General features: G+C 38.8%; 1 protein-coding gene across 1 annotated transcript in view; it reads right to left on the reverse strand.

Annotated features, from left to right (window-relative positions):
• The window catches only part of MSRA (methionine sulfoxide reductase A), a 327,591-nt gene that overhangs the window by 129,568 nt on the left and 179,673 nt on the right, over window positions 1-18,350 (reverse strand). Inside the window, exon 4 of the mRNA XM_068405678.1 lies at window positions 582-686. Coding sequence (XP_068261779.1) covers window positions 582-686 — 105 coding nt within the window. The remainder of the gene's footprint in view (window positions 1-581; window positions 687-18,350) is intronic.

Raw genomic sequence — 18,350 nt, forward strand, 5'->3', positions numbered from 1 at the left:
CACAGTTTCCCATTTATGTTTGCACAGATGTGTGTAATGTCATCACGAAGCTTCTTCCAAGAAAGATAAATTAAATCAAAAGGTTCGAATAAGGCAAATAGCTAGAATGCTCTGCTGGTGCCTCTACACACCATCTCTTACCTCTTTTTGTTTCCTTCACAAAAGATATTCACTGCCATTGAAAAATATAAAAACCAAAGATTTTTATGAAGGATAAAGGTCCTCAACACAAATAAAATGACCAGCTCTGAAGCTGCAAAGAAATATGCTTTAATTTAAGAGACAAAAGACGGCATTACAGAAGAAATTGTCATAATCAAAGTTGAAAAAAAATTTCTATTGTCTACTGTGCCTCTCTGTGGGAATTTTCCCAGCACAGACAGCTGTAAAGGAGGAGGGGTATTGTGAGTTTCTGTACTCTCATCTCTCTCTTCCTCTCTTTCTCTGTCAATAAATGTCTGCAATCATATTCTTGAGCTCCAGTGTGATTTCAAGGATCATCTCTTCCATGCAGCTCAAACACTAATTATCCCAGCTGTAATTAGTAAGATAATTAAATACTGGCTCACTCATCACTCTACCTTGTGTCGGGTCATGATTCTCCCAGAAGACCTTGAGCAGTTTCTCAAAGCTGATGTTTTCTGGCTGATATACTACTCGTACAACCTCTGCATGGCCAGTTTTACCTTAAAAGACAAAATAAAATCAGTTGTTATTAGTGAGAATTAGCTAGTGCATGTCTAGTTTTTTATATCCAGATCCAAAGCACAATCCTTTGTTTTCCTTTTTTTTTTCCTTAAAGGTGTTTTGATTTACCATCATTTATACTTAAGCCTTTTTATACAATATTTTATATACATGCCAACTTTAATATATCTGCTAGTTTGGACAAGGCCATCATGAAATAAACTAGTAGTCTGTCAGCTTTCAGGAGAAAAAAAATGAATAGTTCTTAAATATTTGTAACTAAAAACTAGTAAAATATTCTTAAGTATTCTAAACACAACATTAAAATATGAAAACTTATATGTCTGTCTTGACAGTATGAAACTGGGATGTTTCCATGAGGTAAGATATGGATAAAATAATTGATAAAATGATTGATAATTTGACATCATCCAAACCACCGATGCCAACAGGCTTCAAAAGAGTCAAAGAAAGCCTGACTGAACTTTATGACAGTAGATTAATTTGAAGGAAGATTAGCAGGTGTTACAGCACATTAAAACATATTATTCCTATTTTTCAGTTACATTTTGGGCATGATTTTTTCATTCCTTATGTGTCTAATCACTCACAATATTACTGAAAGATCCAGCTTCACAAAACGTGAAGGATCTGGCCACATAATTCACTTCAGTCGTAACTAATGGTTAGATTGATGAGTGCTCAGACATCTCAGGGTGAAAGTCCATTGCACTGAGTGCTACACAAGCATTTTATATTTTATATTTCATAAATATTATATATTACATATTTCACAATGTATAAATGTAGGCACATTTGTTGTCATAATATATGCATGAACGGGGAAGAAAACTTACCCTATTTTTCAGTTAAAACATTATAATACTAAACAAAAGTAAACTAGACAGCCAGATCTGCCTTTTGGTGGGGACATAATAAGCTCCTTGATCACACTAGGCCAGGCTTTATTTTGTTTATACCAGCATAAACTTCAGATTTACTCAACTGACTTCAACAGAATTGTTGAATTTCATGCAGTGCAACAACCAGCTGAATCTGTCTCAGTGATGGTTTCTGAATCAACTGTCACCAAACAAGAAAAATCAGTCTATGAGTAACTGAGAAGTGTTCAACAGAAACACCAATTCAGTACCAAGAGAAATTTTAATTTAAAAAAAAAAAAGTAAAAAGATATAAAAAGGATGCTAGGATATACTAAAGAGACACAACAGGGAAAAGTATGACAGTATTATACCAGTTAATGGGGCATCTGAAATGAAGAAAACCTAAATAGGCACAGAGGGGTGGGCTAGCTATCAAAAGGGATTTAAAAGACTGGGATTAAATTTAGTCTAGAAGGCAGAGGAGTAAAAGGGGACACATCTGGGATATCTGTAACGAAAATTTTGATAAAATCAAATGAGTTCCTATCTAGTGTGCTTCACAATACAACAAAGATATGCTCACTGAGGTTAAAAGACAAAAATGCACAAGTTTTATGTAACCTGTAGCTAAAGCAATGCCATCCTGTCCACCGGGATACTGTCCAGGCAAACGATGGCCCAATTCCTCTTTCACATGCACTACACCTATTGAAGTCCACAGAAGCAACTCATTATCTGAAAGCAAATTCTGATGGTAGGTTAACAGAAAAGGATCATACATTTAGTAGAATAAAAATACAAGTCACAGATAATTGGCTTAATAATAAAGTGAAATGGACTTTCTATATTATGGCATGAACTGATGGCCAGCTTAGATCAGGGATGGATTTCATTCCAGATTTCCTGGTTTAATATGGACTATCAGTGAAAATAATGGGGTTTGCCTTACCTGAAGCCCAGGTCAGGAATTTTGTTGCTGCTTGAGATAAAGGAGGAGAGCAAACGGACAGTGGCCTGTCCAGCTCTCACAAGCCTACATCATACAACTAACAAGAGATTAAGGAGTGGCTTCTGACTTTAATTCTTTTATTTTTTTAAGCCAATGTGAACCTTATGAAAGGTTCTTATCACTCAGGAGCAAATTGCTTGTCTAAGATGACTAGATTTAGATCACAAGAGAGTTTCTTAAAGAACTTCAAAACAACAGAGGCAATACCTTTCCTCTCAACTGAAGCAGCAATTACATCTTGTCAACACTGTCTGCTCTGACTAATCAAAAAGTTCAAAGAATCAGCTTTCTTCTTTTCCTCTGAATAAGGAAATAATGGTGCTACTCTGAGAACTATAGCCTGACCTCCAGAAAAAAATCCTCAGATGTGTGGCTAACAGACTGTTAGAACCTAGAGCATATTTAAAATCAATGTTCATCCTCAGAGGAAAAGCAAGGAGGTAATGCTGCTGGTCCTATCAGATTCAGCTCTAATTTTCCTCAAAGCCTTTCTACAATCTAGTGGATTTTCTTTCAGAACACGGTGTGGCTATTCCTATTAAGAACAATCTTAGTCATTTGTGGTGAGCACTCCTACTTCCCAACAATTTTAGTGGGAACTATACCGATCAACTGGGTACACATGAGCAAACAGACAAGTAAAAGGCTCCACGTGGGACAGATTAACTGTAAGATTTCCTAGAAGAAGCACAGAGAGAAAATGGTATCGGGGACAGGAAAAGAAAAAGAGAAATCTCTCCACACGAGCAATATGCCTCACAACAAGGAATCAAAAGATACCACGAGGTTACCCTAAGTAGCATGTAGAAACTATCAGCTCATCAGTGCTGAAGACTGGACATGGCACTTAGTGCCATGGTCTAGTTGACATGGTGGTGTCAGGGCAATGGTTGGACTCAATGATCCCAGAGGGCTCTTCCAACCTCATTGATTCTGTGATTCTGTGAATGTGACGCAGCTGCAGTCAAAGCGGCAAAAGGAAACTTCAACTGGGTTCTCCCTGTTGATCTTCTTATTTTTCTCTTTGCATTAGGCTTAAGTTTGACTATGAAAACAGAATAATCACATTTCAGTTTGGGTTTCATACATTTGGTATGCTACAGCACCAAAAGAACAGAGCAGGCGTCAAAGCAGCTAACCACTCCTCTGTATTGTAAAAAAAATCAGTGAAATATTTCTAATCCAATCTTTTTTGTTAGATTTCTTAAAATAGAGAGGCAGTAATCAAAGAGAAACAATAAACTCACTTGTTCTCAAAAAAGCTGCATGTCTTTTAAAGAGAAATTTAACAGGCTAACACCGAACAGCTGAAATGATTTAAAATGATCAGTGATAGATGCTATTCTTTCAGTGATACTCAGCTCTTCACCTTAGTGCCTCCTTCAGAATTTCTCATGAAATGTCCATTTATATTAAGTCAGAGAGTTATGGTGTCCTCAGTTCACCCATTGCTTTTAATTAGCTGATCTTTAATATTCCACAGTAAAAGCATGCTTCACTTTAAGCTACAAAAGTTTTAACAAGTACGAACCTTTCTAGAAGCCTTCTCCCAAAAAACCCTCGAAGTTTGAACTATGTTCTTTAAATAATTTATTGAATCACTAAATATAATTTCATTTGCTGTTAACTGCGCAAATAGAACTCCTTTATTTATAGGTGCCATTATTGGATTGCCAGTTATGGTGCTCAGTTCTTCAGCTTTAGAAGGAGCTTAGCCATTGAAGAACCTCGCTGCAGATGATAAGACTTTATTACACCGTGGCAGAGAGGGCTGTGTGCCAACAGCAGATTGTCTGTTTATCCTGTATCCATTTCCCACTTAGAAAACATAGCCACTCTCAGAGGATTAGCTACAGTGAGCCCTTTCAGTGGGGATTCAAACTCTGGCAAAAATGTTCCTGTAAAGAGCAATAGAAAAAGACATCTGAGTGACACCTCAGTGCTCCCTTTCAATTTTTTTCTTCCTAATAGCGCTTAGATTTTCACCTTCTTAATCATCTCCCAGGTGAGTGCCCAAGCCGACGGATTATAGAAGCGAACTCATTCCTTTTAACTTGCTGTACCCAGTAAGCATTTAATTATTTCCAGCAAAGTGGAACAACTTCAAAGGGCTGGCTTGAGAGCACCTCACCTGTGAATACCCAGCCACCCAGCAGCTCCACGTGGGCTTCATCTTTAGCTAGTCCAGCCCTGGGTGAATTAAGTTATAAAATTCAAGCAACACCAAAACTATTCCCTCCTGCCCCCCACTTCTTCAATAAACGACTTGCTTCTCTTTACCCACTGAAATAAAGGGCCTAAATCCAGTAAATATCTAAATAAAATGTAAAAAAATAGGTGGCAGATCCTCACATTTCAGAGCTTATTGATTTTGGAGATAAAACAATTTGTGCTAGCTAAAGCCTAGGCCCTAGTGCATATGCAAAGTATTACACGAAAAAGCAGTAGGTCTTTTGAGCATCTGTTTCTCCAAACCAGCCTGGGAATTTTTATTATGTAGTAGTTATCGCTAATAAATTTTCCAGCTTCTTCCTAAACCAGCACTGTGTTAAATAAACAAAGGGGTCAACACCAACACACTGAGAACCCCCATGTTGGGGATCTACTTAACTTTCACTTTTTACCTTCAAAGTAACAAGGATGAAAGGAATGGAAATAATCACAGATCGATAGATTTTGAAGAAGGGTCAATTATGGTAATTTTATTTGATTTCCTGCCTAACATAGATGAGAGAATTTCACTGAAACAGGCCCATATTTTGTACTTAGAAAAGTAACAGCTCTTCACTCAAAGAACCCAACGGACAGAAAATCCACCAGAAGTCAAGGTAACTTCATCAAGAGGTTAATAGCTGTCACTTTTAAAATGAGGAAAGAAGAAAAACAAAGGCAATAGACATTTTATTTATTACCTGAGTTTGTTTATTTAAAGATCTTTCTGTACAAAGACTACCAGGAGGTCATCCCTTATCTTCTTTTTCTGAATATTTCAATTGAATCAATCTTTCTAATTAATGACACTGTTGGACACAAGTTGTTTTTTTTTTACTTTTTGAGAACATAAGAATGTCCTAATTCAGACCTTCAGCCTCTCTCTGGCCATGGTCATAAGCACAGAATCACAGAATCAACCAGGCTGGAAGAGCCCTCTGGGATCATCGAGTCCAACCGTTGCCTTGACACCACCCTGGCAACTAGACCATGGCACTAAGTGACCTAGGGGATGGGGGGGAATGGAGGCAGGTCCCTGCTCGGGGTGGCAGGCGAATCCCATCCCGACCTTCCTCCCCTCCCCGCATCCCCCTGAAAAATAGGTATGAGGTGCTGGAGCCTGAGCATCTTCCTGAGCGTCAGGAAGACACGAATCTAGGTGAAAGCCCTTCTACAGGGCTACGTAAACAGAAGCAACGAAGTAGGAGGGTTGCAACCAGCTCCAAAAAGGAGAAAGAAAGCAGATGCCCAGGGAAGAGTTTAAAAAGCATATGGGATATATCTACTACACTGTACGTGAAGAACCAACCGCCTTTATCTGAACTTTGGCTCCCACTGGCTTCTTCTGAGAGCCCCTCATACTCATGCCTCCAGAGAGGGTGAGCAGTCCGTCCCTACATGTTGCACTCCTGCAACTCACGGTTTCCTGACTACTTTTCAGTTTTTCAGGGTGATTTTCCCACTGTTTGAAAGAGACTGTAAAATATATCAGGTACACAATGGCACTAACATGTGGCTACTCTTTTTTTTTAGTTTCTTCTTTGTATTTCAAATAACTTTAGCGACTTTGTTAGCATTGAACTAGGAGATAATTTTGGTTTATTATCCACTGTGAATTTCTGCTTTACAAAATATAACACTTTACCTTCTCAGTGTGTTCCACGCTCTTTTATACAGTTGTATTAAAATACGTCAATCTTATACAGCAAGAAGCCAATTTATCACTATGGGCCAGCCAATCCTGCAGTTGGTAATCAAAATAAAATTTTCCATAAATTCTAGAAACTTCTGCCTGGACCACAGGAAATCACATCTCCTCTAGTGCCTACAGAAAGTAGCACATATAGGAGCTACAATGTGGTGCATGCCTCTAAACAGAGGATTTTCTTAAATTTTATTTATTTGTTTTAGTAAAGGACAAATTAATTACACAGCAAATGAAAATTTAGAGATAAGAAAATGTGTTGATAGAACAATAAACTGCTATAAAATGCATTCCTGGTGACTGTTAGAATCACTTGAGTTTTTTACCCCATCAAATCAAAACTAAGAGAGTAAAGGAGACAGTGAAAAATGGGGTACAAAATGCTGTTATTGATAATTTTTTCACAGAAATTCAGTCATATTTTTCAGTAAAACTAGCTCAATGAATTCAAAATAAAGGAAACTGTCAGTTCAAACAAAGAATATTGCTTTTTTTCTAAAAATCTACTAAATGAACTAGTTCCTTATTTGCCAGTATTTAAAATTTATATGGTATAGCTACAAAAAGTTTGCTAAGATCCTGTGTATTCCTTAGCAGCAAATTGTTTTTGATAATCAGACATTGAAGAGAATATCTGAAAGCAGGATCACTACTACTGACACTTTTTCTATTCTTATTTTTAAAATGAAGAACCCATAAAAGGAATAAAAAAAACTAATTGTATAGCCTATAGGAAAAAAAGGAGACAGCAAAACTTTACTATCATCTTGTTCACTGGTTATGTCCTCATTAGGCTGAACTTCCCCACTGCAAGAACTTCAGGAGGGCTTACTTTGGGCTCACTCTGGATTGAGTGCTTTTCACAGTTGGAGCGCATTAAGTGTGCTCCTAGAGAGTATATTGTGATTTAACTTAATTCAAAAGGATTCTCAGGTTCAAAAAATATCCCAGTGATTTCTTGCAGATGCCAGTGGAAAGCTTCTTTAGCATTTCTATCAGGAGAAATGTCTGCACCCTAGGGAAATCAGTTTGGTTGTGATACGTGATATGGGATATCTCTGGTTTGAGTTGTGTTGCCTTGCTAGCCAGGGTACAGCAGAGATCACTGAGCTGGACGAACCACATCATCTTCAGGATTAGTCTGACATTGCTCCTGGACAATACAAGAGAATATCCCCTGCAGCATTCAACTGAAGAAAAAATGTTGAAGATAGGCATATAATTAATGCCAGTCAACATGGTTGCATGGAATATAGGTCTTGTCAGCCAAACTCGATTTCATTCTCTCATGAAATTACAAGTCTAGTTGTAATAAATGTAGGATGTAATAGCATGGATGTAATAGGCTTAGACTTTATTAATGCATTTGACTTATTACTTCATGACAGTCTGATTAAAAAATTAGTACTATATAATATCAATAGTGCACATGTTAAATGGATTAAGAATTGTCTAAATGACAGTTCTAAAAAAATTGTCTAAAGGGAATAAGCATTGAATGGCAGCATTTTTATCTGTCTTCTGCAGGGATTGGTACAAAGTCTGTTGCTGGTAAAGTCTTTCATCAGTAATTTTAAAGAAATAAAAAGTCTCAACTTACAGAATCTGTGGATAACTCAGATGAGAAGGCTGATAGGATGGTCTTATAAAGTGATTACTTGCTGCACTGGGCCCATTCAATCAAAAATGTATTAAAAACAGTCATATGTAAAATCTCTCCCTAAGGGAACAAGTGATACACACCATACCTGCAAATGGGAACAGTCTTTGAGGAAAGTGCAAGAGTGGCAGCAGACAAGCAAGTAAATATGGAATTTCATGGCAATATTGCAATAAAATGGAAGAGTGACTGAATTGGGACACCGAAGTAAAAAAGAGGTTGGCAGGAACAGCACTGGTGAGATCAATCCTGACATTAAGTAGATCCTCAAAAATAGTTTCAGTGACAGCCACAAAGAGCATGATATGTTTAGCCTTTCAAAAGAAAACCCAGAGGTTTTTAATTAAAGGATATAAGCATCTTCTCAGGAAGAAAATGACTAAGTGCAAAAGGGGTCTTTGAACAAGCAATGAAAAGGCATATCGAGAGTCAGTGGTAGGGATGGAAACCAGGGAAATTCAAATGGAAAAGTAGGCACGTATTTTAAATACTGAAGGTGGTATCTGCTACAAAACACTGCACTGCTTAATTACACCATTGGATCATTCCGTGCTCCTGTAAATCTATGTTCTTCAAACCAAGGGAAGTGGTTGATCCTTCATCTCCTGATGTTTTCACATCAAATCAGATTTCCTTCTGGGAGAGACACTTCAGACAAATATCAGTTAAACTTAAAGGAAAAAGTTATAGGCCTTAATAAAATGGTAACTGGATGAAACGTAATGACCTATGACACAAAAGATGTCAAATTAAATAATGCAGTGAGCCTTTACCAGCCTTAAATGCTGTGAAAATGAGGGAACTTCCCCTCTTTTTCCTTTGTTCACTTAGCTTTAACAAAGCCTTTCTATCCCAAACACTGTTATCTGTACAAAGAGTTGGGACTTTTGTATTATCTTCTTTTCATCATGGTTGATGAGGTAGACCCTAACCTAACTACAATTTCTGTATGATCTTTATATAGATGAGTTAAAATCTTTCAGCTACAGTGTTGGAAACAGAAAGGCACCAAGTTGCCACATTTACAAAATTCTCATTTGAAAGCCCAAATTTAACCCTAAACTTCTACATCAGATGGTGAGAGCCTTCACATGCCAATAAATTGTGTTTACTGACAACCCAGTTATACTCGGCGCCAAGGAAAGCAATGCCAGGTTTGTAACATCTCCCCTGTGTGAATCTGAACGCTAGGTTAGGTGAATATAGAACAAAACAAGTGGTCATGCAAGTGAGAAATGCTAGCTTTAGGTTAGAACACATTAATTACAAAGATAATTAATGAAGGATTAAATATGGAAGGAGTAATGGGAATCACAGAACCTTAGCCTCATAACTAACAGCAATATTGTATTATTGACAGCATCTTACATTGCTGTGGAGTCAAGAATTCAGGCGTAACTGGTTTATATTGTATATTTTCTGTAAAAACAGCATGCTAAAATAACCATGGCTCTTACAAAAACTTTTAAGCTTTGCTTTTGGAAACAAAAACATATTTCGTAGACTTTCAAATACTGAAAAATCACAATGTATCTCATGAAAAGCAGTTTGGAGAGCGGTAAGAAATGAAAGAAGGTCAAAAATGTGGGCATACGAACCCACAACGGTACAATGAAGCTATTGCACTGAAGACAGGTGGTTTTAAAAAATGTCACTGAATTTGTCACTTTCTTGGCTGGGACTGAAACACTTAATAGCATAAAGCAGTACGAATCATTCCATTGTCTTCCCTAGACTAGGATCCAAGCTTTGTAAGAGTGCAACAAAATACAAAGCTTTTATTCCAAATATATTTATTTCCATCTCCTCAAAGAAAACACAAGAAAATCTGCTACTTGTTCCAAAGCCTTCCTAACAGCACAATAAACAGTTTTGATTTAACTGTATATTAACACTGTATTTTGTGTTTAATGTTTATAAGAGGAGCTAAAATCCACTGTACATTTATTATATTTTCCCCACTCATTTTATGTGGAAGACAATACATGAATTTTCTTTGATTTCATCACCTGCTACTTGGACATTCCTCAAAGTTGCTGCATTTCACGTGGGTATTTCTTTACCTTGTATTAGATAATTATCATATCAGTAATACAGAAAAAAGCTCAAAACAAGGGAAGAAAGACTTCTATTTTTGTATACAGAGTCTCCTTAGGAAAAAGTATGTCCAAAATATGTGATGAACTTGCTATCAATAAAGTAACACATTATGAATGCAAAGGTACTCCCCTGATTAAAATTATTTATATTACAGGAAAGATTTAGCAGTCCACAATTTTAGATTCTGTGTTTGGGGAGAATTCAGGCTCGAACTGCTCAGCTTAGGTTTCTATTGGATACTTTGGATTGAGTGAATTTAGTTTCCTCAAGAAAAAAATGTTGTCTTTCAGAACTTAAGTCCTTGTATTCTGCAGTCCTACTCACTCACTTCCACTCAAATTAATTCCTTATCTGGCATACTTGTGCCTATTAGGTCAGAGAGGAAAATGTCTATTAAGGAATCACAGAATCAACCAGGTTGGAAGAGCCCTCTGGGATCATCGAGTCCAACCGTTGCCCCGACACCACCATGGCAACTAGACCATGGCACTAAGTGCCATGTCCAGGCTTTTCTTAAACACCTCCAGAGATGGTGACTCCACCACCTCCCTGGGCAGCCCCTTCCAATGCCTAATGACCCTTGCTGAGAAGAAATTCTTCCTAATGTCCAACCTGAACCTCCCCTGGCGAAGCTTGAGGCTGTGTCCTCTTGTCCTAGCGCTAGTTGCCTGGGAGAAGAGGCCGACTCCCACTTCACTATGTAACAAGGCTACTGTAACAACGCTGTGACAAACTGAAATACCATAAATGACTGTCTTTTATTCATATATATGCTTTTTTATAAATGATAAACACACTGATTCATTGATTAGTATGAGGTATACAGGTCATTCTTGAACAACGTAAAAAAGGAGTATGGAAATAGAAGAGAACTGGGGACAGAATAAGTCCTTGGGACATCCGACTTAAACTCATTGCCCTTTGCTTAGGGGATAGGACTCGTATCGAACTGCAACTCAAACTTCAGGCACTAACTACAGCACAAGATTCATTATCCCACCGTGTGACATTCCACACAGCTTTAGTCTGCTGCTGGTATCATCGATTTCTGCTGTCACAGAGTTATGAATTTAGTAGCTCAGAAGATTGTTTCATTGCAAAGCTCCTTTGAAAAATTAAATTAATGAAATTATGTTGACATTTTTTATCATAACAGATAAACACAGTGAATAAAGATCTGCTCAGGAAATATATCCTGTTATCCATGGGCATGAAAAACTGAGGATAAAAGATTAATATTACGTCAGAGTTGCACCACGCCTTTGTCTGAAAGACTTCAAAGTACTTTCTAAATTTGGATTCCATTATCCCCATTTTGCAGATTTTCCCACTATTACATTGTGTTCTTCATAATTAATTTTCCATCTATGCCACATAATTTCTCTAAATACTACAAGCCCTGGGCTGACAGCATTTCTGTTCTTTCAAAACTCAAATGCAAAACCTTACCTAATATAAATATTTAGTGTGGGGCAAGTTTAGTGTGGGGCAAAGGGAAACAATATTACCATGCTTAGGTAATAAAAAATTCAGTTATGTCACGATGTGTGGAATATACATGGTGATGCAATTTTGACTTCAGGTAAGAATTCCATATGGTGATAATTCGGCTATACTACCTACCATTTCCAGAAAAAATATCATTTCTAACAAGCTCAATAAATAGGATGCTATCTTCAGCTGCATGAAATTAAGACACTAATTCAGTTGTGCCATGAAGGCATGTCGTTTATTTCAGATGGCTTAGGACAAATGATCTGGACTTCAGCTCCTACGGAAGGCAGCAGGTCTCCTACACACCCTGTGACGATTTGTCAGCCCCACGTGGACATCTCAGATACGGCATCTAAATGTCTGTCCCTTTAACCAAATAAACCATCCCTTTAATCTCTATTTCTTTAATTGTAAAATCCACAGGCACAAACTGCAGCCCTCTGGCTCCGTTTTGGTCCAGACACAGATCTTCTACGTCATCTTGAGCAAGTATCCCAATGTCTCCCTCAGGATTTTGCAAGTAAGATATGTGAAGCTGTCTCCAGATAGCACCCATTGCCATGGGTGAGGTGGCAGACTGTAATCATTTCAGAAATGGAATTGTGTATAATAATTGAATCCTGAGTGAATTATAAAAATGCTACCTCAGTTACTGCCTTGGTGGATGGGAAGTCAGAGAATGACTTTAGGACTTGTGTCAGGTCCTTCTCTTGCCAAAGGCAACATAGAGTCGGAATACAAACAACTTCCAAAGGGAAGAACCCTAGGACAAGAAGATGACTGCAAAATGAGGGAAGATGGTTGAAACACTGAAATTTTCCTTAAAGAGCAGTGAATAAACCAAATGTTAATATAATCCCCAAAAAGCCCTGAGAGATAAACAAAGGACAAGTCTTTGAAGAGCAGGAGCCTTCTGACTGCTGCATCTGCCAGGAGTAGAGCCAGCTGACTGCAGAAAGCAAAGAATGACTCGAGACCAGTTTTCCAGAGCCCATCCTCATAGCACAGGCTGCTTAAGTGGGTGCAAGAACATAAAACCCACTAAATCACACAATCACAAATGATTAGGAAGCTGAGACCATTATTTCTAGATGGCATTTCAGTTGGCCTGAATATTTATGTGTCTTGTAACTCCTAAAGCAAAAAAAAAAAAAAACAAAAAAACTTGTGTTTAAAAAAGTCAAAGAGTAAAAGTGTTCAATAGCCTGAATATTGTTGTCTGATATAAAGCTTTACCTGAATATTGTTGTCTGATATAAAGCTTTACTTGTTTGCTTCAAGTGTGACTTGTTCCTGTGAAGGCAAATGGAAACCAAGAATTCCCTTTCGGTTGGAAAGGGAGTGATGTTCCAGGACAACTGCAAGCAGGCTCAGGAATAAGGAGCTACAGAGACCCAAGTCTCCAGAAAAAGAGTCTTAAGAGGAGATTTGTTCACAAAAATGGCTGTACTATCCCAAACCAAAGCAGTTTTGGGGATCTGCTCTGGTACAGAAAAAGCATAGATGGAAAAGTGAAGAATATATATATAAATAAAATGCCTGGACTCAGTACTGAAATCCAGCTTCAATCTATGAAGGGAATATTTTTTAATGTCAGTTTAGGAGAAAATATGATTGATTTTTTGCTTAAAAGTTTACAGCCTTTAGCTGCAAAGCCTCTGTACTACAGTTATGCAACACACAGAGTTTTCCTAAACAAATGGGCATAATGGAAGGCAAGGAATAATAGAAATGTGAAGAATATGCCATGCATTGAGAACAGCTTTGAAAAGGGGTAAATGGAGGTAAACATAATACGTAGGAACATCTATTTATAGCAAGCTCAATGTAAGGAGGTGGAAAATATTAAATAATCTGGACTATAACAAAGAAGAAAGGAGAGTAAGATATTCTAATATCTATTCTTTTAGAATAATTAAAATTTTAGTTTTATCCTTTTCTCTCTAGAGTTATTTCAGGAAGAAATAACTAAACAACAACATAGTGCTTGGAAGAAGTGTCAATCTAAAAACCAACATAGTGCTTGGAAGAAAACCTTACATATCTTAATACCTGAGAACTGTAGGCTAGAATGCAAAAAAAAAGGGTTAGATTGCTATATTTGTACTCTGAAAGCTTCTCTTTCATATCTAACTTTCATTAAACTAATCTGACAGTTATATGATATACAGAAATATGACTGGGATCATGATTTCCCTCATGATTTCCCAAAAACAAATATGCAAAAAGCAGTACAGGTTTCACCAGAGACCTCTCACAGGCATCAAACTGAAAAGAGACAGCAACAGAGCAGGGAACTTCATGATGACAGACAGACGTTGAGAGGGCTTCCAGCAAAATAGTGCTAGGATGAAAATTCAGATGTAATTTATACTAGACAAACACTTTTAAGTCCACCAAAACTAATACAAGAATTCTAGAAAGAAAGTTCAAAAAATGCCCAAGCAACCTGTTTTCTGTGAAAGTCTTCAACAGAAACAAACTGTTTAAGTAGATAAAAGCTTAAAAAGATAAAATGTTGACAATTTATATATCTCGAACACAGCTAGGAGAATGTTGGTGAAAAGTGCGTAAGTAGACGTTGTGTATACTGTGATGAAAGACCAATGACTGGGCACAGAGACAAAACAGAGCACCTTTCAAAATGAAATCAGACTACAGATGTGACAGAGGAACAGCAGAGAAGTACCTTAAGGATCAGGAAAAAATCTCCAAGTCAAAAGCATTAAAATTATATCTAGAAGGCCAACCGTATCCTGGGCTGCATCCCCAGCAGCGTGGCCAGCAGGGTGAGGGAGGGGATTCTGCCCCTCTACTCCGCTCTCGTGAGACCCCCCCCTGCAGTGCTGCGTCCAGCTCTGGGGCCCCCAACAGAAGAAGGACATGGAGCTGTTGGAGCGAGTCCAGAGGAGGCCACGAAGATGCTCAGAGGGCTGGAGCACCTCTGCTCTGGAGACAGGCTGAGAGAGTTGGGGCTGTTCAGCCTGGAGAAGAGAAGGCTCCGGGGAGACATTCTAGCACCTTCCAGTACCTGAAGGGGCTACAGGAAAGCTGGAGAGGGGCTTTTTACAAGGGCATGGAGTGGCAGGATGAGGGGGAATGGTTTTAAACTGAAAGAGGGGAGATTGAGATGAGATATTAGGAAGAAATTCTTCCCTGTGAGGGTGGTGAGACCCTGGCCCAGGTTGCCCAGAGAAGCTGTGGCTGCCCCCTCCCTGGCAGTGTTCAAGGCCAGGTTGGATGGGGCTTGGAGCAACCTGGTCTGGTGGAAGGTGTCCCTGCCCATGGCAGGGGCGTTGGAACTAGATGATCTTTAAGGTCCCTTCCAACAGAAACCATTCCATGATTCTATGATTTACAGTGCTTTGGCAAAACTGTATCTTGCCTTTAAGAGCTTTTGAAATCCTACTATTTATTTTAAATATAAAGTATAGCTATTGCCCCTCTTAAAGTGATACTCCTGAAAGACTTTTGAAAGAGAGGGCTAAAAATTTGCCCAGTTTAAGTATTAAAAATTGCAGTAAGGTCGGAGACGGGCAAATCAGAAATGTACAGTCTTCAGTGGGTGGTACAAATGTCTGCAAAGAGCAAGAAAGGGGAGTTCAAATCAGAAAAGGTGAAAAAGTTGCTTAGCTGGTTGATAAAGAGAGAGATTCAAAAAACTTAAAAGTATGACAATCAAATGAGTTTGAACACAGAAGACTGAACTGGCAGAGAATGCCAGGAAACTGCAGAGAGGTCACTGGAAATGGGTTAGCTATGGCACAACTCAAGGTTAATCAAGGAAACGTAGCTGCACTCCAAGTTATGCACTTTTCCCTGCCTCCCAAAGAATCCCTACCCGATGAACAGAAACCTTAGAGCTCTTGTACCTGGTCTGATCTTTGACATCACAAAGTGTTTTGACAAACGATATCATAGCCTACAGCCTGATAACCAGGACATTGTGAAGACTATGAAGGACATTGTGAAGTTGAGGTGTTGGAGCAAGTCCAGAGGAGGGCAACCAAGCTGGTGAAGGGTCTGGAGGGTCTGACCTACGAGGAACGGCTGAGGGAGCTGGGGGTGTTTAGTCTGGAGAACAGGAGGCTCAGAGGTGACCTTATTGCAGTCTACAACTACCTGAAGGGAGGTTGTAGTGAAGTGGGAGTCGGCCTCTTCTCCCAGGCAACTAGAGATAGGACAAGAGGACACAGCCTCAAGCTTCGCCAAGGGAGGTTCAGGTTGGACATTAGGAAAAATTTCTTTTCAGAAAGGGTCATTAGACATTGGAAGAGGCTGCCCAGGGAGGTGGTGGAGTCACCATCTCTGGAGGTGTTTAAGAAAAGACTGGACATGGCACTTAGTGCCATGGTCTAGTTGACATGGTGGTGTCAGGGCAACTGTTGGACTCGATGATCCCAGAGGTCTCTTCCAACCTGGTTGATTCTGTGATTCTGTGATTCTGTGACTAAGTCAGCAGCTGTTCTGGCGTTACCTATCAGCTGGCTCAAGGCAGTTCTCCATCCACCATGAGGGAACCCTAAACTGTTCTCCATTAACTGAAGATGGTGTTGAGGTACATTTAGGAAAATGTTTTATTTTCTTTAATCATGAAGACAAACCAGTGACATTGGCAAGGGGTTCCTTGCAATCACAGCTCCTCCTGGGAACCCTACTGGGTGTACAATAGAGCAATGGGTTGTCTTTCTGCTAGAAAATAACATCTCCTCCCTTTCCTGCTTTATTTCATTATTATAATACCTGGATATTACATTGCAAATTGTAGCTGCAACGCGCTGTACAAATACAGAAGAGACAGCTCTGTCACCCGCTAAAACCACTGGAAAGAATTAACAGTTCCTTGATTGCAATTTTGTTTTTCCCAACTGTCACAGAATCACAGAATCAATCAGGTTGGAAGAGACCTCTGGGATCATCGAGTCCAACCATTGCCCTGACACCACCATGGCAACTAGACCATGGCACTAAGGGCCATGTCCAGGCTTTTCTTAAACACCTCCAGAGATGGTGACTCCACCACCTCCCTGGGCAGCCCCTTCCAATGGCTAATGACCCTTGCTGAGAAGAAATGCTTCCTAATGTCCAACCTGAACCTCCCCTGGCAAAGCTTGAGGCTGTGTCCTCTTGTCCTATCGCTAGTTGCCTGGGAGAAGAGGCCGACTCCCACTGCGCTACAACCTCCCTTCAGGTAGTTGTAGACGGCAATAAGGTCACCTCTGAGCCTCCTCTTCTCCAGGCTAAACAACCCCAGCTCCCTCAGCCGTTCCTCATAGGTCAGACCCTCCAGACCCTTCACCAGCTTGGTCGCCCTCCTCTGCACTCGCTCCAACACCTCAACATCTTTCTTGAAGTGCGGGGCCCACAACTGGACACAGGATTCAAGGTGCGGCCTCACCAGTGCCGAGTACAGAGGGACGATCACTTCCTTAGACTGGCTGGCTACACTAAAGTTCCTTATGAAGGTCCCTGTAATGAGAAGAGGCGATGTGTTCTACAGCCGGCATCATCTGAGGCTACATGAACATTTTAAAATATCTCATTTCTGATTATTGTAAGTGGAATTCTTCATTCCTAGAACCTCACCTTGAGCATAAAACCTCACTTAAGTGACGACATGCATCTTCTTAAGGACACCGTGAAAAATATCCTACATAGTGTCACAGGTTTCACAGAGACCATTAACCACTGTGAACAGATCAAACGCCAGCTAATATATTTCTACAGTTGCATGACCCATATTTGAGATCAGGTTTAAAAAATAAAGGCAAGTAGATCAATCATTAGCCTTTAATAAATCTTTACAGATATTTCAGGTTTTTGTGGCAAACCTTTTAGACGTTATTAATTCTCACCACAATTTTAACGAATGGCTGTGCCAATGCTTAACCTCAAGAAGTCACGTAAAATGAATTATTACCTATGATTAATTATGCTGTAATAGGCCAATAAGAGCAACCTTTATTTCAGCCACTGATGAAATTAATTAAAATTGACTCCAGTAAACAGTTTACTGTTTATACTGCTATTTACAAGTAATAAAAAATATTTTTGCATTTTTTGCTAAAATGAAAATGTTATACTTCACATTAGCCACTGAAAGCATTTACCTCCTGCTTAAACCTCATGAACATTCATTGTATTTGACTATCCATTATTTCTATTCAACCAGTCACAAATCAAGAGTTTTAAATTACAGGTCACTTGTATCTTTTCTAAAATTCCCATTTAAATGAGAGCATTTAAGAAAAGCAAAGAAAGGATTTTAATTCAAGTGAAATGAGTATTCCTTGACATTAATTTATCCAAAAAGAAACACCCAATTTGGATGCCCAAAAGTACTTAGAGGACAATGAGAAAAAAAGTAATTGTTAATCTATTAAAAAAAAAAAAAACCAAAAATAAAAGAAGTTAATATATTCAAACAATGTGGATCACTGTGCTCACATTTATGTTTATCGTACAGTACCTACTACGGTGAGATCTATTTGAATTTAATAACATCAAGTCTGGCAAAATGAGGGGCACAAATTTCTTTCTCACAGATACCCCTCCCTGGAGATATTTTTTTCTCATATTGAGAGGAGCTCCAGTGTTGCT

Source organism: Nyctibius grandis, chromosome 1, assembly GCF_013368605.1.
Source record: "Nyctibius grandis isolate bNycGra1 chromosome 1, bNycGra1.pri, whole genome shotgun sequence".
Taxonomy (NCBI): Eukaryota; Metazoa; Chordata; class Aves; order Nyctibiiformes; family Nyctibiidae; genus Nyctibius; species Nyctibius grandis.